General features: G+C 36.5%; 1 protein-coding gene across 2 annotated transcripts in view; it reads right to left on the reverse strand.

Moving 5' to 3' along the window:
* Positions 1-26,451, reverse strand: part of LOC131026902 (choline transporter protein 1) — a 95,559-nt gene that overhangs the window by 35,036 nt on the left and 34,072 nt on the right. For both annotated transcript variants that reach the window (XM_057956914.2, XM_057956913.2), the window contains one exon: positions 26,044-26,227. In XM_057956914.2, the coding sequence (XP_057812897.2) occupies positions 26,044-26,227 (184 nt within the window). The remainder of the gene's footprint in view (positions 1-26,043; positions 26,228-26,451) is intronic.

Here is a 26,451-nt window from a genome sequence, read left to right on the forward strand (position 1 = left end):
CAACTAGGAGTGATGTCTCACACTCGAAGTCTACCAAAAACCCTAGGAGGTATTCACCCTCGAAGATTGTCTGGAGTCAATCCGACAACATAACGATGTAAAATGTTCTGAGATGCCAAAATGAAGCCCCACACCCTGCATTTATAGAATAAAACTCACCAAATTCAAGTTCAAATTCATCTCCAAATGAAATGAAACTTCATTTCATGTATGGGCACCAAAAGCACAAGGACACTTAGAATTTTTAAAATTAAAACATTAGTCTATTCCCGAGTGGCCATCCAACTCCAAAGAAGGCATAATGTAAGATAAATTTATCTTTAAATTCAACCCACTTATTTCTCCATAGTGGCATCAAAATACTCTAACCATAGACTAAAGTCCCTGCTAAATATTTCTCAAATATGTTGCCAAAATAACACAATTATTTCAACAATATAATATGACACTAATCATAAAATATTAACTTAAGTCATTTAAATGATTAATGACAGTCCAATAAACTGCATTCTAAACTCAACTCTGCCTGCCAGAAATAGAACTTAGTCGTTGAGTCATCCCATAAGACTGCCAAAAATAGCCGGTGCTGCTTGGCTCAACTGAAACCCTAAAAAATCATACTTACTAAAAATAGTAAGTGACTCACAACTCTGTTAGGGCACAAACCAGGACCAACTGTTACTTACTAAAAATAGTAAGTCCACTAAAGAATAGTCAGATGGAGTTGCATGTCATATTGTCGGAAAACGTCTGAAAAACCCAAAAAAATGAGCTATTCTAACCCTACTTACTAAAAATAGTAAGTATGCAAACCTCAACTGAACGCGATGCATGTATCACCACTACGAAGCTCTCTGAAAACCCAGAAAAACTCCACAATCAGAAGTTCGAAACTCCAACTGCTTCCTACTCAAAATCCTCCCGGAAGATGGAAACCCTAATTTTGCCAAAAAAAAAAGCCTACGAACCTCCTAAATAGGCTATTCTTCACCAAGAGTGATCAATGTTTGGAAGGGGACATTACAGTCCGCCCTCCCCAAGATTGCTTGCCCTCAAGCAATCGCAAGCCTGAATGCTGCAAAATCTACTCATTCTCCCAAGTGGCATCCTCAATTGATAAGTTCTTCCATTTGATCAAGTACTCCTTGATCACCCTTTTTCTCAAAGAACGCTCCCTAAAGTCAATGATATTCCGGAATCAAAACCAACTCTCCCTCCTCATCAAGTGGAGGCAACTCCCTTGAAGCTACAACATTATGTCCAAAAGCCTTCTTAAGGCGAGACACATGAAATACATTGTGAATCCTGTTGCTCACCGGAAGTTCCAACTCATACGCCAATTTCCCAATCCTCCTGATGACCCTAAAAGGTCCGTAGAAAAGTGGCTTCAATTTCTCAGCTCCACTCTTCTTGAGATTAGATTGTTTGTAAGGTTGGAGCTTCAAGTAAACCATGTCGCCCACCTCAAAGGTGCGCTCAATCCGCTGTTGATCAGCATACAACTTCTGCTGATTTTGTGCATGCTGAAGATTATCCCTCAAAGACCTAAAAATGTCCTGACTCTGCTGCATCATATCCTTCGCCTGAGGGCTTCTGCTGTCACCAAATATCAAATCAATGAAGCTAGGAGCTTTGTAACCATATAATGCCATGAATGGTGACATTCTGATGGACATGTGATATGAAAAGTTATAACAATACTCTCCTAGGTGAAGCCATCTCACCCATGCATTCTGCTGCTCTGAGACATAGTTTCTGAGATAGCCTTCCAACCACTTGTTCACTATCTCGGTTTGCCCATCAGTTTGAAGGTGATAACTTGTGCTTGGAGTGAACACAGTACCACATAGTCTGAAGACTTCCTACCAAGAAGTGTTGAGGAATTTGTTGTCCCTATCACTTACAATGTTCTTCGGCAATCCATGTAACCTGAACACCTCCCGAAAGAACACATCAGCAACTTGTGCTGTTGTAAATGAGCTGGTGATGGCGAAAAAGTGAGCAAACTTAGTCAATCCATCCACCACAACATATACACAATCCTTCCCCTGAGCCCGTGGCAACCCAGTGATGAAGTCCATGGATATACTTTTCCACTTTTGACTGGGAATGGGCAAAGGTTGTAACAAACCAGTTGGTAGAGTGTTCTCATCTTTGTTCTTCTGACATGTATGACACTCCTTAATGCATCTCAAGACATCATTTTTCTACCCATTCCAAGAAAATCTTTCTCGGATCTGCTTATAAGTCTTGAAATAGCCTTGGTGACCAGCAAGGGGAATGTCATGGAAGGTCTGCAAAATCTTCTCCTTAAGCTTAGATTCAACCACAATAAAGATCCATCCCTTGTATAAGATCAGCCCCTCAACCACTTTGTACTTTTCATGAAAAGTACCCTCAATAATGTTGGTTGCAAACTGATTTTTGGGATAATCAGCAAGCAACAACTCTCTCCAATTTGCAGTAAGCTCACACAAAGACCTCAAGTGGGGTCTTCTAGATAGAGCATCAGCCACAATGTTATTCCTCCCTTTGACATACTCAAAGTCAAAGTCGTAAGCCTGCAACTTACTCACCCATTTTTGTTGTCTCTCATTCAAGTCCCTTTGATGCATGAAGTGTTTAAGACTGTTGTGATCAGTCTTAACAACAAACTTACTCCCCACAAGGTACTGCCTAAACTTCGCAAGAGCATGCATTATGGCAAGCATCTCTTTATCATATATGGAATATAATCGTTCAGCTCCTCTCAATTTTCTACTTTCAAAAGCAATAGGATGCTTGTTCTGCATAAGGACCGCACCAACACCTTCTCCTGATGCATCACACTGTAGTTCGAAAGGCTTGGTGAAATCTGGTAAGGCCAAAACAGGGCACGAGCTCATAATCTCCTTGAACCGATCAGACATTGTTTGTGCCTTCTCTGACCACTCAAAAGCTCCCTTCCTAGTGAAATCTATGAGGGGGGTAGCTAACTAAGAGTTAGCCTTCACAAACCTTTTGTAAAAACCACATAGACCCAAGAATCCCTTCAAGTGTGTTATGTTCTCAGGTGGTGGCCAATCAATGATAGCTCTAATCTTTTCAGGATCCACCTTCACACCTTTTGCACTGATGATGTGACCAAGATAGAGTGGCTCTCTCATTCCAAATTCACATTTGGACTCCTTAGCAAACAAGGATTTGGACTTCAATATACTGAGCACTTCATCTAAGTGTTGCAAGTGCTCCTTCCAAGACTTGTTGAAGATAAGGATATCATCAAAAAATATGAGCACAAACTTCCTCAACTGCTTCTGGAAGATCTTGTTCATGCAAGACTGGAACATGGCAGGAGCATTAGTCAAACCAAAAGGCATGACTAAGAATTTAAAATACCCAAAATGGAATCTGAAAGCAATCTTCTCAATATCAGATGCTCTCATTCTGATTTGATGGTAGCTCGATCTGAGATCTATCTTTGAGAAGTACACGACACCATGTAGCTCATCAATGAGCTCGTCAATCCTCGAAATAGGGTACCAATTCTTGATGGTTTTCTGATTTAGTGCTCAGTAATCCACGCACATACGCATGGTCTCATCCTTCTTTTTCACCAATACAACAGCCAAAGCAAAAGGACACTTGCTTGTGTTGTTTATAACTAGGTAAGATGGGTTCGAATTGCCTTAAGGCAACATCTGAACCCATATAGGACTGGATCCCAAAGGGGTAACGTGCCCCCAAGTTAAGGTCAGGGCCATTAACCTTCACGCCACCCTAAAATACACCACGCCTCAATAAATAAATTGGTGCCAAAAGGAGGAAGGCCGACTTGGATTTAATAAAGGTTAAGACTCATATAAATAAAGTCAACTTGCAAATACAATCATTCACTTTTCATCTCTGATGCAATCAACGAAATAGCTCTACAATTGAAGGTGCGAAATAAAGGAGAGGATTGTGCGAACTTGTTCAAAGAGATAGAAGTCATTTGGTATTCCTTGATGAAGACTTGGTGTATTTAGAAGGGCAAATCTGATATGATAAAAGGAATCAGATCTGAAGAGTCAAGCTAAGTATTGTATTGATGCAATTAAGATTGAATACATAATCTGACCTGTGGGTCTTTAGTGCTGGGTTTTTCCTCCTTGGAGGTTTCCCCAGGGTATTTGTGTTGTTCTCTTGCTCTCTTGTTTTCATTCTTGCATCTACTTGATTATGGTTTACTTAATGCTAGCAAATAATTAAATGTTAGAAATCTGATTACTGAACTAGGTCACAAATTTAACATGGTATCAGAGCCAAGTTGTAATCAGATCTAGCACCCTGTAGCCTAGATCTTGCACCTTCTTGCTGTCATATAATGATGACAGGTTCCAGGATTGAGGAAAGATTGAAAAGGTTTTGTGATCAAAGTTTTAGCATGATCACATCTTGGTCCAGCATGCTTGAAGATCCGACTCTTCAGCGTCATTCACAGCTAAGTATTTTTTGAGTCATTGCATTCTTGATTGCAAGATATATTCAGCTTATCCAAAGGATTGAAGTATTATCGTTTGGCTGACCTAGTTCTAGGTCGTATTGATTTTATAATTCTAATTGCCTTAGTTGGTAGACTTATCTAATATAGAACATTATTTAGATATCATCATGATTTGCATACCTTTTTGAAGGTATTCTAAATCTCCATTTGAGTATTGCAAGGTATTATAGATCGATTCTTTGTTAATACTTTGATTGGAATCAGGAATGTCTTGGACTCATCACCCACAGTTGTCATCTATATAACTATGATCTAAATATTTGTTATGTTCTCCGCACATGTAATTTAGATATTATTATTATGTTGGACTGGTTCTATTATTGACTTTTGATCTAAAAGTTCTAAGTATCCTTGTGATGAATACTTATATGCATTCTAAGTGAGTAGCTATGCTTGGTTGAGTTATGTTTTTTAAAATGATCTTCATTCATGACATTTCTTATTGACTTGAATTCTACTTGACATGAACAACTTATGGAGATGTGTACAATCATGAGGAGCTAATGATTGTTTGCCTTGGCATCATTGATAAGTATACCGACTGAGGTGTAGGAATTTTATGTTCTATTAATTATGGAAATGAACTGTTAATGAACAGATCGAGATCACGTTGACTCAATATTTTGGCCTATGTAATTTTACTACTAGGTGTTCCTGATAGAAAAGTTTAGTTGAAAGATGATCTGCAATCATGTTCGTAGTATGCAAGGGTTAATGCTAGACGAAGAAACTTATTTCTCCTGTCTATTACACAGCCTTGTAGTTCATATAATATAGATCTTCTTCATGTGCCCTTTGACGTATGAGATTCTTCTACTATCATAAACTACCTTGTGATCTGTTTGGTTTTGATCAAGTATAAAATTGTGCTTGATGGTTAACAAAGAGTATAACTAATGAGTATTTCATTAATATCACCTTGCAGAATGATGTTGTTCTTAGATCAATTTTATCAATGCTCACTTGTTTTGATTTACTTCTAATTACTTCCTCTGTACTGAACTGCAAATAGATGAACTAATGGATATTATGGCTGCATTCAGTCTTTGGTCTTTTCTATGTTCCTTCTTCTGATTTGAGTGAACTATTACTTTCGTTTATTGTTACACCAATAAGTTGTTCTAGTATTTTTGAGATATTCTCAACCTTCAAATCTGACCATTGATGTGAAGAATGAGATCTACTATAAATGTTTTATGAAGAAGTTATGTTTTAGGGCAAATATTTCTTGTTTGGTTTTGTAATACCAAAGATAATGATCAACTATGGACCTTAATGGAATCTTGAGTTCTGATAATTGTAGATTCATCACTTCTCCTATAAAGAGATTGATGGGGCACGGTTGGATGATTTGTGAGGTTTTTGTGCCTACTCCGTCGTCTGTTCCAAGAGATTGAATTTATATCTTGTCTTACTAACGTTGATAATGTTGCTATTCATTGGCTGAAACTATTTTCTACAAATCTGTGATTCTATTTGTGATTCCTCTTTGAAAGACTTCGCAATTGATTTCTTAGGATTTTCGTTTTCTATTGATATCATTTTGTGTAATCTCTTGATGGAATTTATCCTCATCTTATCTCAACAATTGTGCTATGGGTCCACCTTATTAAAAGATAGATGGACAGGATCCTTGAGATTAACATAAAAGATTGATTGTGCAGAAGTTAAGGGGGAGTGCCTCCTTTTGAGTTGGTATACTCTAACTTATGTTGGTTGATTACCTTTTATTATGAGTATTAGCATGTAATTCTTTCTTGGGTCAAGCACTTTCAATTTCATTATGATTGAACTGCCTTGATGCTTAAGTGTATGATTTCCTATCCTGAAGTACAGGAAATGATTGGATTTTTTCAGTAGCTTGGAATGCTTCTGAAACAAGGCATACTAATTCTTCAAGGGAAATTATTGGGATGGGCATACACTCGAAGGAAGTTCAAGTGCTTTGGAAGCTGTGATTGGACACAGCTGTTGTTGAGAGGGAGTTCCAGCTATTTTGGCATATCTTAAAGGGTTATGAGATTCAGGTGTGCAGATTGAAGAAAGCCATGTATGGCCTCAAACAGGCCTCTCGTGCTTGGTATGAAAGAATTGATAAATACTTGTTAAGTTTAGAATTTTGTAAAATGATGCTAACTCTAACATCTACCTTAAGTCATCCAATGATGAAATGTTAATTATAGTTCGATATGTGGATGATTTATTTCTTACTGGTAAAGATGAACTTACCATTAGATGTAAGAAAGAACTAGCTTCAGAATTTGAAATGAAGGACTTAGGTTTAATGCATTATTTCCTAGGTCTAGAAGTATGGCAAAGGTCTAACGAAATTTTTCTAAGTCAAGGAAAGTATACTATTGATATTTTGAAAATATTTAGAATGATGGATTGTAAACCTATGTCTACTCCTATGGAATCTAACTTAAAGAAGTTAAATGTTTCTGCAGCTAATTTTGAATTTGCAGATCCATAAGAGTACAGGCAGTTGATTGGATCACTGATGTATCAGATAACACTAGACCAGACATATGCTTTGCAGTAACATGTTCATCATGTTGCAGCCAAGCACGTCCTAAGATACTTGCGAGGCACAATTGATTATGGGCTGAAGCTGCTTAGGTTTAGATTGGTCAAGAAGTGTTACGGATAAGGAAAAACACTTCAAGCATTCACCCACTGCGATCTCTTGGACCTACAGGGACAGTCCTCAGTTGCATTAAGTATTACTGTAGCTAAATACATTGTTGCAAGTGTTGCTTCAAGAGAAGCAGTGTGGTTTCTCAAAATTCTTGTTATGATGTTTTGATTTATTATCAGGGTTGTATAATGATGCCTAACAATTCAGTGTTTTATGGCAGGACAATCCTGTGTTGCAGATGTTCTCTTGAAGCTTGAGATAGACTTAGAGCTGTGAAGAACACCGCCTTGGTTGAGAGGGAGTCTCAACCTCAATGATACATTGTGTTGTATCAACCACCCTCTGCGGGCAATGTAAAGTGGATCCAGTCTATGCTTGTGTGCGAGCTGGAAGACTATGTTATATAGTTCCATTCTATGCTTGTGTGCAAGATGGAAGACTACAATATTTTCTGATTATGTCTATTCCATTTCTTGCTTGCGTCCAAGATGTAAGATTATGGTGTTACATTCTTCTTTGGGAGAAGACTGAGGTAAAGACAATGAATGATGGATATGCGTGATCGATGGCATGAAAAGACTCCATGTTGTGCATGAATAATTGTGTATGTATTCATGACTTGCAAGTGTACATGTTAAAGTTTGAAGTCATCCTCCACAGGCAGTACAAGGTGGATACTATGGAATACTTGCTCTGATACTCTCTCAGGAGTATTTGAAGTTGTCAACTAAGTTCGGACTACAATTTAAACATTGTATGCATTACTTAGGGTTGGGCCCTAATCTTGTAACCTGGTTGTAAGATTATCACTTCATTCGGGATATGGTGCAAAGAGGCACCATTCAGCTAAAGTATATTAGCACAAATGAACAGGTTGCAAATATTCTTACCAAACCCTTATCCAGAGTGAAGTTCAAATACTTCAGAGACAGACTTGGTATTGTGGAAAATGGAACCCTGGTTGAGAGGGAGCTCCAATCTCAGTGACTCTACCGGCAGCACTTTGATCATTCTTTGCTTGTGTGCAAGAATGAAATGTGTCCAATCTATGCTTGTGTGCTAGATGGAAAATTGTAATTATGTAAAGAGCCACTTGTGTATTACACTTTCTATGCTTGTGTGCTAGAACCATCCTATGCTTGTGTGCTAGGTGGAAGAAGTAATTCTATGCTTGTGTGCTAGATCCATTCTATGCTTGTGTGCTAGATGGAACTCTAAAGGTTTAGATTATGTATTCTCTTCTTCCCTAGTTAAGAGGGAGTGTTGTTTGTAACTAGGTAAGATGGGTTCGGATTGCCTTAAGGCAACATCTGAACCCATATAGGACTGAGTCCTAAAGGGGTAACGTGCCCCCAAGTTAAAGTCAGGCCCTTTAACCTTCACGCCACCCTAAAATACACCACGCCTCAATAAATAAATTGGCGCCAAAAGGAGGAAGGCCGACTTGGATTTAATAAAGGTTAAGACTCATATAAATAAAGTCAACTTGCAAATACAATCATTCACTTTTCATCTCTGATGCAATTAGCGAAATAGCTCTACAATTGAAGGTGCGAAATAAAGGAGAGGATTGTGCGAACTTGTTCAAAGAGATAGAAGTCATTTGGTATTCCTTGATGAAGACTTGGTGTATTTAGAAGGACAAATCTGATATGATAAAAGGAATCAGATCTGAAGAGTCAAGCTAAGTATTATATTGACGCAATTAAGATTGAATACATAATCTGACCTGTGGGTCTTTAGTGTTGGGTTTTTCCTCCTTGGAGGTTTTCCCAGGGTATTTGTGTTGTTCTCTTGCTCTCTTGTTTTCATTCTTGCATCTACTTGATTATGGTTTACTTAATGCTAGCAAATAATTAAATGTTAGAAATCTGATTACTGAACTAGGTCACAAATTTAACAACTTGGCCTAATATATCCCATATCAAGAAGCTCCTTAATGGCTTTCTCAATCTCATCCTTATGCTTCTTTGGGTACCAATAAGGAGTTGTCATAACAGGCTTAGTTCCCTCTTCTAACTCAATGATGTGTTCGGTACCATGCTCGAGCGGTCTACTAGGAGGTGGATTCTCAAACACCTTACTCCTTTTTGTAAGCAAAGCTTGAATGTCATCAGGATAACTTCCTTTCTCTTCAAGTGAATTAGATGGCATGATCATACACTCAGGAGATCTATCAAGAGGTGGTTTCCCAGAGACCCTACTCTTATTTGTGATTAGTGTTTGAATGTCTGCAAAGTAGCTCCCTTTTTCCTCAAGTGGACTTGATGGCATCACTTAGCACTCTGCTGCCCACTCCACTTGGTTATGGCAGATCAGCCTCTCCATCCTCTTCAATGAAACAACTCTAAGACCACTGTTGGACCTTCTTCCCAATACCTCCTTCCCATCAGACATGAATTTCAGCTTGGTTTGCAGATTTAATGTGATCTCACCAAGAGATCTTAGCCACTGAATCCGAAGGACTGCATCATCAGTCCCTCCAAAGCTAACAACAAAGAAGTCATCTCTAATTTCATGATTTTCCAATTTCAAAGACATGTTGGAAACCATTCGATTGCATGATATAGTGGAGCCATTACCTACCATGACTTTAAAGCCTTCTACTTCCTCAGCCACTAGTCCTCTCTTTGCAACAATTCTCTCATCAATGAAATTCTGAGTCGCTTGTGTCAATGAGAGCAATGACACGATGTTCTCCTATTGCTCCCCGAACTCTAAAGGACTCATTTTTGTGAATGCTTGAGAGTTGAGCAAACACTTCTATATCTTCTAGCTCACTTTCAGGCCCTTCGGGAGCCTCTTCGTACTCGCTGTCCTCATTTTTAGTCTACTATTCTGAAATTTCAGAATCTGATCCATCAACTGAATAGAACTCCATTTGATGTAAATTGCCCTTCCCATGACATTTATGTCCTGGAGCCCAAGGTTCTCTACAAGAGTAGCAAAGATTCTTCCTCCAGAGCTCTTGATGGAGCTCATCATCCATCCGCGAAGGAAACTTTTTATGCTGATTGGAAAATTTCTTCTTATCCTTCCGAAATGAAGAAGGCTTGGACTGAAATTTGGATCTAGGGGCAGCCAACTCCATACTTCTTGATTTCTTGATGGCTTCAACTAAGGTAGGCAGATCAAATGCTTTGACCCATCCCTTCAAGGGCTCTTCAAGACCTTCTGTGAAAAGAACAACTAGCCTCATCTCTGAAATGTTGCTGACCATAACTGAGAGATTTTGGAATTCAGTTATGTAATTATCCAAGGAGCCTTGCTGTTTGAGTTGAGCAAGCTACCTCTTCTCTGAAATGCTGCTGACCATAACTAAGAGATTTTGGAATTCAGTTATGTAATTATCCAAGGAGCCTTGCTGTTTGAACTTGACCTCCGGATCCTTAGAATCGAACCTCTCAATCAACTTGTTTGTCAATTCAGCATAGGTGGTTATCAAGTTATGACCAAGGGTGACCAACCCATGGTACCACCATTCGTGAGCAACACCATCCAAGTGCAAGGTGGCGAACTCGATGGCTTCTTCTTCGAGCATAGGCCTCAAGGACAAATAGTTGTCCAACTTTTGCACCCATGCTCTAGTTGTACTCTTACTGCTTCCATCAAAATGCGCTAGAGTAACCTTCCCGAGAGCTTGTTGATAGTCTCTTGGAGTGGAGTATCAATTATTATATCTTCCTTCCCTCCTCTTCTTTTGATTCATAAACTAGTCAAGAGACAAGACATTTCGGATCTCTTGGGGAAGTGATGCATACTCCACGAAACTAGCCCGGATCTCATCAGCCACAAGGACTTCTACTTCAAGAGGCGATGCTTCCTTTGGAAGGAAAAATGGTTGCAAAGGCCTTGACACTGATCGAATAGGAATTCCACCATTGTTGCTACTATGGTTGCTGCCATTCCCATTAACACCAAAATTGTTGGAAGTGCTGGCATTATTTCCATTAGTATTTTGATTTTGGTCTTGACTATGTCCTCCTTCAGCATTCTGTCTAAAAGTGGCTAACATCTGGGACATCATGTCCATCATAGTATCATTTTTTTTCTCCATTTTCTCCACATCCACAGTTACATCATTCTGACCGAATATTCTCTCTCCCATTGAGTCCACAGAATCAACTTCCTTATCTCTGTTTCTCAAAACCTCTAAAAAGGTTTCCTCTATTGGCACTGATGGTATCTGCTATTGCTGCCTTCTTTGTTCTCAGTTGTAGTATCTGATATCTTTGTCACTCATGGAACCCTTCTGTCACACAGGCTGGCAAGATGTGTGGCTCTGATACCACTGTAATATCCCCAATAATTTTATTTTATTTTTAAACACAACAAACACTTCAAGCACCCGTTAAGGTTAGGAAAGATAATCTCAATGTTGCTGAAAGTAACCCTTTCCACCTTTTGATCACCGAGAGTCCAATTTGCGAGGATGAGAGCATACAGTGTTGAGGGGATCTTTAGATGCTTGAAAACTCAAATTGATTACAAATTTGGGCAGCTTTGATTACAAATTTGGGCGGCAAGCCAGCCCATTCCGCTTATTCAGCGGGAGATTGAAACTCTGAAACTTCCTTGTGGCAATCTGCCAAGAACAAACCAAACACAGAAAATGACAATCACTCTACCGCTTATGCAGCGGGAGGACTAGAAATGAAAATTATTATCAACTCCACCGCTTATTCAGCAGAAGGACAACAATACAATCGACTCAACCGCTTATTCGGAGGGAGGACAATTACAAACCAAAATTACAATCACTGAAGGCGGCTAGGCCAGCCTCTTCCACTTGTGCAGTGGGAATTACATAGAGGAAAGCAAACTGAAACAGCTAATGGTACTACCATTTAGCTTTACAATAAAATCACATAAGATGGAAGAGAATAAGAAGATACAAACTAATACAAATACTGGACTATGAGATAAGTACAACACAAAATAGAAGAAACCACTATACCAATCTGCTGTTACAGAAAACAGCCTGCTGCAACTTCACAACAGCCACCACAATCCACACCAAACACAAAGAAGATATCTCCAACAAAGCTACAGCAACACTGGAGACTCGCACAATGCCCAAGAAGCAAGCAAACACCGAACTCACACCACCAATCGCCCACACAAACACACCAAAACGCGCCCAGCAGCACACACACCAAGGAAAATACGGCCAGCAAGGAGGGTATGGCCAGCAAGATGGTACAAACTCCTTAAAAAATCACATACCACACCAAAAAACTCGCCCTTCTGAGGTAGAAATCGCCCCAAAATCAGCTTCCACACAAAACAATGCCCACAAAAATCGAACCAAGCATTTCAAAGATCCCACCACAACTAGGAGTGATGTCTCACACTCAAAGTCTACCAAAAACCCTAGGAGGTATTCACCCTCGAAGATCGTCTGGAGTCAATCCGACAACATAACGATGTAAAATGTTCTGAGATGCCAAAATGAAGCCCCACGCCCTATATTCATAGAATAAAACTCACCAAATTCACTTCAAATTCATCTCCAAATGAAATGAAACTTCATTTCATGTATGGGCACCAAAAGCACAAGGACACTTAAAATTTTTAAAATAAAAACATTCGTCTATTCCCAAGTGGGCATCCAACTCCGATGTAGGCATAATGTAAGATAAATTTATCTTTAAATTCAACCCACTTATTTCTCCATAGTGGCGTCAAAATACTCTAACCATAGGCTAAAGTCCCTGCTAAATATTTCTCAAATATGTTGCCAAAATAACACAATTATTTCAAAAATACAATATGACTCCAATCATAAAATATTAACTTTAAGTCTTTTAAATGATAAATGACTAAGTCCAATAAACTACATTCTAAACTCATCTCTGCCTGCCAGAAATAGAACTAAGTCGCTGAGTCATCCCATAAGATTGCCAAAAATAGTTGATGTTGTCTAGCTCAACTGAAACCCTAAAAAATCATACTTACTACAAATAGTAAGTGATCACAGCTTCGTTAGGGCACAAATCGAGACCAACTGTTACTTACTAAAAAATAGTAAGTCCACTAAAGAATAGTCAGAAGGAGTTGCATGTCATACTATCAGAAAATTGTTGAAAAACCCAGAAAAATGTGCTATTCTGACCCTACTTACTAAAAATAGTAATTATGCAAACCTCAACTGAACACGATGCTCTAAAAATAGTAAGTATGCAAACCTCAACTGAACACAATGCATGTATCACCACTGCGAAGCTCTCTAAAAACCAAAAAAAACTCCACAATCAGAAGTCCCAAACTCCAACTGCTTCCTACTCAAAATCCTCTCGGAAGATGGAAACCCTAATTTTGCCAAAAATAGCCTGCGGGCCTCCTGAATAGGCTATTCTTCACCAGGAATGACCAATGGTTGGAAGGGGACATTACATGGAGTGATGGGTCAATCAATGCATGCTGGGCACTTTGATGGAGTGAGTGGTTATTTAATACAAAGTGGGCGTGATTTCTCGTTTATTGCTATACCCCCTACTTGGCACCACATATGGTCATTTTTGGTCAAACCCTAATTAGGGTTTTGCAAGGATAGAACTTAGCCATTGATCTCATTGTAATCTTGGGCATCCATTTTCATTTTGGGTCTTATAAAAGGGGTTCACCCCTTCATTTGTAAAAGAGGGAGAATCTGCAAGAAATTGTTGCTACAAGCTATCAAGATAATAAGAGTGATTACTTGAGTTATTTTGAAGTCGCATGGTTTCTCTTCCTCAAATAGATTAGATTTGCTTTCAACTAATTAGATGAATGAGATAGATAGCATTGTTTCATGGTGAAATCATTCGCTCATACCTTTTGTAAGTAGATGATTTCTACTTGCAATGCAAGGTTGGACTGAGCCTTTTGAATGTGTATGTTTAACTTCCATTATCAAATGAATATTGTTCGTCTTGATGGTATTCATTGGTGATATGAAAATCTTTTGCACATCCCTGAAGATTGCACCTCCCTTTGCGTAGTTGTCTAAAGTTTGTGAAACAAAGTGTGGTCAATTACTCAATTTTAACTAAACCTTTGTTGTCTTTTCTTTAGATTAGACTAGAACCTCTCTAAAGCCTTTCCTATTTACTTTCTGCATTTTTCATTGAGAAAACGTTCCAAAAAACACTTTTAATTGCTAAATCATTCGCCAATTTCCCTTGAAATCCAAATTTGTTCAAGTCTTCTTAAAGGATTGCTTCACTACGCATAAGTCCCCTTGGATTACCAACAAACATCAAGCCAAACGAGCTCATATCCATCATAAAGTCGCAAGTTCACAGTAGGAACCTTGGAATCGCTTGTATGATCTTCCGCAATCTTAGCATACACAGGGTTTTGCTCAAGAGAGGATAGAGTGACTGTTGGAAACTTTATTCTATGTTGGTGTGGTCATAAAACACCCGTCAACAGGACCTCCATAGAACCTTCACTATATAATCAAAAAATCCTTAACGAGGTTAAAGCCCAAACCTTAAAAAATAGTAATATGGTATGTTTTTGAATTCCATAAAGGAATTGGATTTGCCTCTTGCACCAATCTCTAGTCCCTTTGCTTATCAAACATGCTTAATCCTTGAAACCCAAGCTACTCCTTCATAACCTTGAATTCTCGTAAGAAGAAACGTCATTCGCTCTCATCTACAAAAATGTTTTTTTCCTCTTCTCTTGACCCCATGTCTCATTCTCAAGATAGTCTTGCCTTTGTCCCTACTAGAATTGAGGATCAAGGTACAAGGAATTTGGTGGTGGCAATTAGTTGAAGAGCTAAAGCCCCTTCTAGGGAGAAGAGGAAAAAGGTGATGGAAAGGACCCTATGGTGGAGTGCAAGCCACAAAAGGGGGTAGAGCAACAAACACAATATTAAGGGAAAGGGTAAAGTGCCTAAGGCGGGATGACATTGGTGTGAGCTCTAAAATTCCTAAGGTAAAAGGATTATGACCTTGCTCTTCTAAACTACTTGTTGATGTTGCATACACCTCTTCATCTCTGAGGCCATGGCTTTAGTTGTGAATTTGCTTGCTTATAGAAGTAATGAAATGAACAAGGAGTTTATCATGCACCATAAGATTTCTCAAGGGGTTCTTCATTGGGATCAACATAACAAAGTTGAAAACCTCTTTAATAGTTGAATGTAGTCCAATAGATGGAATTCGTAGACTGAAAATGGAAAACACCAAATGGGATGAAAGGATTGAAGAGTTAGAGAAAGACCTAATGAAAATTAAAACTAATCTGAGGGCACTAGATTACAGTAAAACTACCATTAAGAAATCAGCCAAAAGCATCAAAATGCTATAAGAGAGACTAAAATATCACTCCATTCTAGATCAGGCTAGAACCAGTTCAAGAACCAGAGGAAACAAAGCCAAGGTGATGAAGGAGGCAGACATGGATGATACAACCTTTGTGAAGGAGCATTTAAACTTTTTGAAGGAGGTGTGGAATGTTGTGGTGTTCAACAAGGTCTAACTTTCTTGCAGTCTATTTTGTTCATGCTCTTTTTGTGGTTTTTCTCTTGATCTATATTTGTCTAAGTTGTCGGTTCGGGTTCGGGTTTGAGTTCGGGTTCGGGTTCAATAACCTAGTTCGCTGGTTTGGCAAAATTTTGAAAAGGAGTTTGGGTACGTTTTGGGTTCACTAGTACAAAAACAATATAAAAATTATATATATATATAAACAACAAAACCACCATAAACTTGTTAGATCTTGTCTATGACTTACAACTAAAGAAGTGTTGAATGTATACAAATCATATCAGACTACTACTAATCATGAAAGTGGCATGGGAATAAGAAGCTAATTGCAATTTAGCTTATGTTTATTTTAGGAGAAGATTGGGACTCTAAATCTGTGTGGAGATCAGCTATTATATTAAAAGTATTGTGTATATCTCAGATTGTAAGGTCTGATACAAGTTCAGGGATTTCTATATTCAATGAGTCCAACTGCTTAAGAGTGTAAATCATAAGCTCATAAGTGAGCTTAGGAAACTGAATATTTTTGTTGCTATTCATAAGCCGAGGATTATAAATCAGAATGAGCTAATGCATGGGTATTCTGCTGTTGTGATTGAGCATTGCTCCAATACATTGTATAAGGTTAACAAGTAAGAGGTCAAAACTCAATTGTTTGCTGCTCTATTTTATCTTGCTTTTTTTGAATAAAAGAGGGGTTAAAATTTATTCAAACAAGAAGAAATACAATGCAGGGGCATCAAACAGCCCTATCAAGTTCCACTAAGTGATCTAACTGTTGAAACAAACCTAGGGGTAACTGACCCTTATCCACAATATTCCAATTTTGCATTTGATCGGAAGCCCATTTGGCCAGACAATCCACTCCCTAGGGATATGTGTGAAAGTAACAGAATCCAAAGAAGCACACAAATTAAGAATCTGGTTAACAACCAAAACTAACTGCCAGCTAACATCGGCAGAATGTTGCCAAGTCAACAAATGCACCACCACTTGCGAATCAGATTCACAAATGAGCCTGCTCCATCCAAGAGCACAAGCATGCTCCACAGCATATAAAATAGCAAGAGCCTCCATCAAATTATTAGTATGATGCCCTTTATAAACAGAAAAAATAAACTGAACAGTCCCCTAGCTATCTCTACCAACTCCACCAATTCCAATAGGACCAGAATTTCCTCGAAAAGACTCGTCCGTGTTGATTTTCAAAATGCCCCGCGGAGGAGGACACCACCTCCCCAGACTATTTATCTTTCAAAGAGGGTGTCTGCGTCTATTTCTCATGAGTTGGCCTTGCGGAGGAGGAAGATGGAGACGGTTGTAGCAAATAACATCGCTAGGATCCACAGCCTCTGTCAAGTCACATTTTGCCGAAACAGTTTCTCCCAAAGAGTGAAGAATTTTCCACCACAAGTGGTGGGCCCCCAAAAGCACATCTTGAAAGATTCGACGATTCTTCTCCAACCAAATATGCCAAATAATAAAAGAAGGGCCAAAAGTCCAAGCAACTTGAAGAAAGGAGGTTTTGACAGGAGCATTGCCCCATTGAACAAAAAACTCAACCAAAGAAGAGACATGCCAACAAGCTTGGTTCCACACATCCCACCGAAAGTGCCAAATATGTCTAGTGAAGGAACATTGGAAAAAGAGATGAGAGACACTCTCTTCACTATTACGACACAACACACACGTCGAGGGGCCTTAAAAACCATGCTTGCATAAATTATCCCAAGTAAGACACCAATTGTGGACCACAAACCACATGAAAAAATTACACTTAGGCCATTAGAACTTATACCAAACTTGCTTCCACCAAGGAACCTAACTGTCCCCAAAAGTTTATCGTTTTATCTTGCTTCAGACATAAACAAAATTTGAATAAATCTATCAATTGTCTATTGTTGTTCTTAATAATTTTAAGTCTTCAACTTGCATGATAATTTACAAAACAATCACACAAATCTGTAAGTCTGAAACACATATCTCTACAAACAAGAAACCCTCATTGCTATAAATTCTATACAATTTTGCAAAAAAAAGGCACCCAAGTGTCTAGGTTTGCCCTAGGTTTGCCCCGAACGAACCAGCTCACTCGAGCACGAACCCTTGCTAGACCCAAAGGGAAACTGAACCAGGACCCAAACCTGAACCGGACCAGACCAATACCAGGCCCTGAACCCGGTGAACTCTGCAACTTAGATATTGGTCTCTTGTGGTGGCTCGGGCCTAACTTTTATAGTTTTGTTACTATTGTTTTGCTGAAGTTTCTGCAGATGGACTGTTGCATTTTTGTTTTTTATGTTTTCTTATGTAAGGGTTGAGACCCTTTCAAAAACCTCCCTTATACGGTTATACCCTTTATCAAAAAAATAATAATAAGATATCTAATTTGATTTTGAAATGTCAAAGTGCTCAGAATCTACATATACTAATAGAATTACTTGAGTAATGGCAATATGAGAATATAAAAGAGAGATCTCACGACATAAGAGATGTTTGTAGGACAAGATACCTTAATATCTGATATTCTCAAAACTATAATAAACCTTTGAGATAGGGAACTTGAGTAATGGCAATATGAGAATATAAAAGAGAGATCTCACGACATGAGAAATGTTTGTAGGACAAGATGCCTTAATATCTGATATTCTCAAAACTATAATAAACCTTTGAGATAGGGAAACATCATAGAATGCTCCTCACAGAAGAAGCCAACCCACACTATATCTCCACATTGAGATCCCAACATCTAAAACACTCTTTCACCTACCTTACAATGATATGCACTTCCCTCATACAGACCTCCTAATAACATAATGGAGGGCAAACCACAAATCCCTATGTAGTCCTACTCATTGCCCAATATAATTTACTTAAGGAATGTGTGTCACCAGTCACCATCTCCATCAACCTATATATATTATATTATCATATTCCTAGGCACATAATACAAAACAATGTGTCAGTCTGTCAGATATATTCTAGTTTCTCATGGAGTCCAAGTTCAAGAGTGTTGATGTGGATTTTTTGGTTGTGTTTAGAGTTTATTTTCTGTGTTTTCTCTGCACATGGACTATTATAATTTCAAGCTATTCACATCATTCCCCATCCAGCAGCATGACTTTGTAATGTCCACTTAGTATATTCTAAGGAATAAGGGAACAATTAACTTAAAAATCAATTGCAAGAGACTACTTGTCAAAAACACAAAATCCTTATGAATGCTGATAATAAATATTTAATAGAATGACAATTGATGATCTGCTATAAACATATATCAGTTCTGAAACATACAATTAATATCAGTAGATGATATTCAAGTATTATCAAATCTGCAATAAGTAACTCTAACTGATTGAATTAAGCATTTGTGCTGTCTCTAATATAGCTTTGGAAATTATGCAATGGCAATCTGATCCAATCCGTGATTATGGAGTGATCTCTGATTTTCCTAATATATCGATATAAGATATGTTATGAATAAAATAGCAATGATAGCAATGATGCTATATTGTTGTGTCTGATTTGGTCTTTAGAAATATGCAAGGTGGTGGTGCTGTTCCTGATTTCTCCCTTGAATATATGCAACCCGGTTTGATGCCAAAAGGCTGATGCTCAATCGAGCCAATCCAATAATGGATATAAATAAGAAATAGAAGACAAAATCCGATGATTCCTTTGGATGACTTGCTAGTCCTTATTTATTATAAAATGAAGAAGCGTAATGTGAGAAGTTGTTTCTCAAATCTCATTTCTCTTGTAGACAACTAATTAGTTATGCCTCTCATCGGACCCCTTCCCACTAACTAACAATTTCATTAGTTAACCTTCAGTTTGCATTTGATCTCTAGGCAGTAATAAAGGAGTATTTTATTGATACTTTATGGGTAGCGATAATCACAATCGCTCCATATTTCATACTACCCGTTCTTGGTAGTACCTTCAGATGTTGATGTCCTCCTTTAAACAAACAGATTATATTACCTTTGGTAATTGCACTTCTTGGGTTTGCTTGTGTTAGTTGACACTTTATGTATTCCTTAATGCATTGATCCGAATATGGATTGGTTTGCCATCTTAACTATTTCTAAATCATTTCTTCCACTTTCTTCACTATCATATGCGTTTTTGACCGACTCAGATCGCTAACCAGATCGTCCCCTTACTGTTCATTGCTTCTTGTGAACCATAGCCCAGTCGATTTGACTCATAACCAAGTCAGTCATCTTGGACATATGAATTGCTGTCTAGCCGACTAGGGTGGCTTATGATATTAATAGATTTAAACTTCAAACTTAATCGGTCATTGTTTGTTTTACTCAGTCTTCTAACTCACTATGATATGGAGCCATTATCATGCTCATTTCATTCATCAAATGCCTATCTGAAATTGGGGCATCTAAACTCAAAGATTCCCATCATAACTTTTGATTTAATGCAATAACCTGGACAATGAGTTTCTTCTTGACATTAGTGTTGATAACAATATCGTCCATCAATGGTAAATCTCCCATCACCCTCACTTCTCATCTTTGACATCAAACAATCTCATGTATCACTGTCTGTCACTGTCTTTGTAGTGGCTTTGTTCATGTATCGTATGCTATCATCTATAAAGATAAGACAAGCAGCTTTTTCAGAACATAATTGTTTGTTTGGTTTTACAGATTGGATGGGGACATCTCAGTCTTTCTTGATAGAACATGCAAATTTTCCTACTTGAACTTCTTAAGTGCTATGTACAAATTGACATTTCCTAACTACTAACTAGTTGAAGGTGTTTCAAGGATGCCACACTTGATCACATAAGAGTTTTATTTCTTCTTATTATAAGGTTAAAGATGGGGACATCACAGACTTCAATGCAAAATGACATTGAGAAGTATTAATTATTATCCATATGGGGATCCTTATGTATTGTCAACAAGATAGTCCTAATAATTGGTGTGTGCGGGAAAAGTGGTTAGCAAAAACACAAAATTCGGTTTCAAACAGATCCAAACACCAATGGGACTCTTGGTGCAAGTTATGGAACTATATTGAATAGCTCAACTTCCCAAGGGGTGTTCCGTTGTTCTCTATATCATAGGATCCCTCAAGTCAATGTCTTTGCTCTCATATCACTGAGCAAAGTGACTAGGGAATAACAACTCCAAGAATGAGTGATATTTGATTAATTTAACATGAATGCATTCCTAGATATGTATGATATTGAATCTATGATGATTTAAACTAGCATGAATATGATGTTATGATAAAGATTAGTAATCCTATCCTAACAATATATACTAGTCTAACATGGATATGCTATGATATTGAAAATTACTTTTAAAATGCTATTAAGATGATTTTACCAAAGAGAGGCTAAATGCTTAGTAAAATGACTATAGATTAGATGCATGAAACTTGGATCTCTGAAAATGAGAGAATGAGAGCTCTATTTATAAAAAAAATAGGGCAATGGATGGTCAAGATTGGATAATCTTAACAAGGGTCAGGATTGAAAGTTATCAATCCATGTTTACAATTCTCGCCAATGAAATGGTGACAATTGTCAACAAGAGGTTGCTTGAGAGGAGATGTAAGAAGCATTAAATGCTTGAGAAGACATGATGGTTACCCTAGGAGGTAAGGGTTAAGGTTAAGTTACGGTTATCCATTGGATAAAGCTTTTACCCAAGGGGTAAACTCTTGTGAAAGGGTTAATAGGATAACCAAGGTTAAAGCCATGAATGCTTGATGAGACCCTTGGGTTAGATGAGGGTTGAGTTAGAGAGAAAGTCTCTAATCATGCAAGAAAGTTGAGTTAACCATTAATGGTTATGAAGACTTTGAAGGTTAACTTGTTGAAGACACAAAGCCTTTAATAGTTATTGAAGACTTTTGAGGGTTTGAGAAGTGACTTCCCTTTGCTTAGGGATGTGACAATATTTAGGAGATGGATTAGGCTAAATTGGAAGTGATTAGAAGAATCTAGAAAGGTTTTAGGGAGACAAGTGGGAGACGTAGGAAAATGCAAGTGGATGGAGTGGAATTTTAATTAAAATAAATTACTTTATTTCAACTAAAATATATGCAACTTGCATAAATACAAGTGGGGGATTTAAATAAATAAATTAGATTTATTTATTTGCAATAAACAATTTAATTAAATGTAAATTTAATTAAAAGGGGAGAAAGGGAAATTAATTAAATAGAGTGATTTATTTAATTAAAAGTTAGAAAAAGGCTTAGGTGAACTTAATTAAATAAATTAAGTAATTCATTTAATCAAATAGATGAATGTAAAGAATTTAATTAAATAGAGGAATGAGGTTAAAATGAATATTAAGTATTCATTTAGGAAAGTGGTCGTTTTTATAAAGTGATTGATAACGCATATGTTTTTATAAGTGTTCTTTATGTTTGTGGTATGTACATACTTTCCAGTAACTTCAGATTTATCTAAACTGGACAAACAAAAGAAACAAAAACAAACAATACTATGGAAAATGTTTGAAAGAAGATTTCTATGGTTTTAGAAACCAAATACTGATAGCAGTTTTTCATGTTATTTCCCGTCTAAAATGAAGCAGACACACCTTCCTAATGGATTTAATAAACTTGTATGGGGAATTCAATCTTCAAAAGTTAAAAATTACTAGTGGTGGAAGAAGTCGAAAGGAAATGAAGACTAACAATCATTAATTTAGTATTTATAGGTATGTTGGCAACCAAGGAAGCTTTCTTCATTTCCAAAAAAGTTCATAATCAAATACAAGTGGCACTCAACCCAACAATATAGCTCTAACCTCTAATTAGATAATCACATGATTTCATTGATTAAAAATAAAGGCAATATTTTCAACCAAAATATTGTTTTCTGTATTTTAATATTGTCAATAGCTGAGGCAAAGCTTTTCCCCTAAAATATCAAAATTAAAAAAAGAGTTTAAGGAAATTTCACCCATTTTACCATATAGCCAAATTCCCCCAATTTTTACCTTTTTCCTGAATTTTTATCATTCCTCTTAATTAATCACAATTCATATTTGGTTAATTTTTTGTTTAAATTTGAGCAATTTTTAGTATTCTGTCCATAGTGTTGGTATTCAGACTTGACAGACATCTTTTAAGCTTGAACTCAAACACGGGAAATAAAAACTCAACCAAAATTCAGCCAAATCAAAACTCAAAAAAGAACTTTAAAAACCTATTCCAGAATCTCGTTGTGATAACGTCAAAGTCTAGTCCAAAATTTTGCTGGACTCAGTTACAGAATTAAGAAAAACCCAGTCTCAACACTAATCATTTTATAGATATTTCCCTTCATTCTTCGCATTTTCCCATTTTTTCACCGAATATGTTCTATGGACCCTTGCCATCTAATTGTTATTCGCAATAAATCCACAATAGCATTATTTTTCATTCCAATTTATGTGTCCTTGTCTTGCCATTGTTATACTTTCTTATTCATCATGCACACACAAATGAGAGCTTGTCCACTCTAGTAAATACGCGCTTGTCCACTCTAGTAAATATAAAATCCTAACCTTACTGGAAGTAAGGTCAACGTGCCTACACAAATTCACAAAGCAATTAAAAAACACTTCTTAGATATATTCAAACCATGATACAAAATCAACTATTGAAAATAAAAATCATGCAGTAATCACTAGCAATGAAGAGAACCATTTCATATTTAGATCCTTACCCAGCCGTTCTTTGATAGTTTAATAATAGTTTCACACAAATAATCTCTCAACCTTCACCTTGTATGGGCCACAAATCTCTTGACATGTTCCATCAAATGTTTTTACCATGTCACAGACAAGACAACATGGATCACATCTTTTCATCACATAGTTCTGAGATAAAGTAGCTAGGAATATTTGAAGGTGAATCCTTGACAACCGGCCAGAGCTAGCATGCAATGGAGAAGGCATTTGTAATGTCCCCTACTAGGTTTAGGCATGTTTTAACCATAATTAATCTATTTCAATATACTCATGACTAAAACTAAATATATTAGGAGACAATTCCACCTTAACATGAATCAAATCAGTTATATCCTGCAGTTCAATCAATTAACTATTAATAAATAAATTATCATACATCCATAGTTCTTAATGCAAGTGTCAAACCAATTGTAATGTCGCCTACGTGAAAACATCTCCTTTCCCAATTTCTTAAACACTGACATTAGTAACAAGAATTTTATATATATATATATATATTCCCCTTATTGTTTATTATCTTATGAGCTCTTTATGATTTACAATCTAAAATTGTTATTTGTCTGATTAAGACATTATATATATGTATGTATGTATGTAATCTTATTGATATTATAAATATATTATCCTTATTCTGATTTGAACATATAAATAAACAAATAAATGAATTATGTTATATTATAAATAATTTATATATTTATTAGTTACCTATTTATTAATTACCTATTATATGATTTATTATATATAACTGCAGAGCAGTTTCCAGAAATTATTATAATAATTAAAATTATTATATTATTATTAATATTTATATAATTATTAAAAATTCTGCATAAGAACATTATCGACTTCATATATCAAGCACATCCCCATACATATCACCAAGAACAAGGAAGTTGCTGCCTGTAACTTAATAATAGTTCCGATTCTGATCTGAAACGTGGACTGCTAAATATTTAATATCTTATAGGATATCCCCTCTCCCTTCTCCCTTCTTTCAATGCAATGAACTTAATCTCCTTTATATCTCTTATGTGACCTTTCACAAAAGTCATGTTTCTTTAACTTCCATCGAATGGTTCTGATTTCTTTAAAAAACATTTTCTTAAAACGATAATTGCACTTGTAATAAGAATGATTGATATCTATAACAAATCGTTTCATATTCTTATTTGCTGACCACTTACTCGTTATTTCAGTTTTTCTTCTATATGGACAAAAGCATGCATGTAATGATTGCTCAACCAATAGTTAGCTTCTCTTGCCACTTAACTCTTAGCATGGTGGGAAACTCATCGTAAGTTTGATACCGTCGATAGGTTCTGTTGATGGTATTCGTACTTCATTGGAGACAATAGGGATCGTCAGCCGTGATGTACATATATTTAAATTTATATGTATCAAATAAATATTAATGGACATTAATATTAATTAATAAATATTGAGAGTATTATTAGTAATAAATTTTAATAAATATTAAATAATAATATTTAATAAATAAATAAATAAATATTTAATAATTTCAAATAATCATTCGTTGATAAATATTTTATTAATTAATAATAATAAATGTTTCATTTATGCTATATATAACGATCAAGGAGGGGACATGACAGCCTTTAGCAAGTAAGATTTTTCGTCATGCTAAAAATGCATAAATATTCTAATCATAAATAAACAAATTTTGGAGCCCTCAATAACGGACAGTGATAATAATGGTTCTAATGACTATGAGCATATAACTAGTATCCTAGTTTTATATGTTTTTCTCATAAATGGTTTCTACTTTCTACTTGGAGCACATTATAGCTAAATACATCGCATAACAAACAAACATTTTGTCCTCTATTAATGTTATCACAGATGTGACTTATATTCAGGCACAAGTTGCCTTCCATACACCCACTCTCCTACTCAAAGAAACAATGCAAATACTGTCCATTAATTTTAGTCATTCAGAAAATCGGTCCCAGTTCATTTCACCTCCATTATAGTTCAAAGAATATAGAAATAGAGAGAAGGCTTGAGTACTAGGCTCTCAGCTTACTTGCATAGTTTGAATTCACTAAACAAGCAAATCCTCCAAGTTCTTCAAAACTACAGGAATGGTCATACTTTAACAACCATCATGTTCAGATCTCACATTCATCACAGATTTATGAAATGACAGAGTAAGCATTAACAAATAATGTTCAGATCTCACATTCATCACAGATTTATGAAATGACAGAGTAAGCATTAACAAATAATGTTCAGATCTCCCAATCACCAAATTTATTCAGGCAGATTTACGAAATGACAGAAAAAGCTTCACAAACTAGTATCACAAGAGATACCAATGAAAATTTTGTGATTTACAATTGATCAAAGTAAGCGCAACTTAAATGGATATTTGTAACAAAAAAGTGTTCCACAATATACATTTGAACTACTGCTTAAATAGATAAGACATGGTAATGAAAAAGCTAGCAAATCGAAAAACCATACTAGATTTTGCTTTGATTCCACATTGGAAACAGAACTTGAAAAGAATATCACATGTCTCTGTCCTCTTCTTAGTTTAACTATTTCCTAATTCGGTTCCTCATATGAAAAAGCATTCCCAAACATACCGTGTACATGCATTTTGTTGCTGAATGTACCTTTCTTTCCAATAATATTGGGTCGAATATAATAGTGACTGACCTTTTGTGTAGAAAAACAGTGTGATAGAAAAGGTAAGAATATTGAGGAGCACAATTGTTGCCCATATCATCACTCCAACAAAGTAGCGAATCATAACCAACCAAATCACTGACAAAAACAATGGCAGCAGTCCCCCACATACAATCAAAACAGGCCATGCTTTACCAACATCAGCTACATATCTCTGCAAGTCAACAAATCTGAAAATATTTACTCAACTCTTAAAAAAAATAACAGTTAAATAAAAGAATTGTTAAGTTAAAAGAAGCCTCTAATAAACAAAAAACTAAGGTAACAAAATGGGCATAAGTATGCACTATATTAATTTACTTAATGTTCACAAAAAGCAAAGTGAGAATGCCTGATGATTTGTGTAATAAAGAGAGAAAGCATTCAACTATAAAGTAG

This window comes from Cryptomeria japonica, chromosome 1 (genome assembly GCF_030272615.1).
Source record: "Cryptomeria japonica chromosome 1, Sugi_1.0, whole genome shotgun sequence".
NCBI classification, from domain to species: Eukaryota; Viridiplantae; Streptophyta; class Pinopsida; order Cupressales; family Cupressaceae; genus Cryptomeria; species Cryptomeria japonica.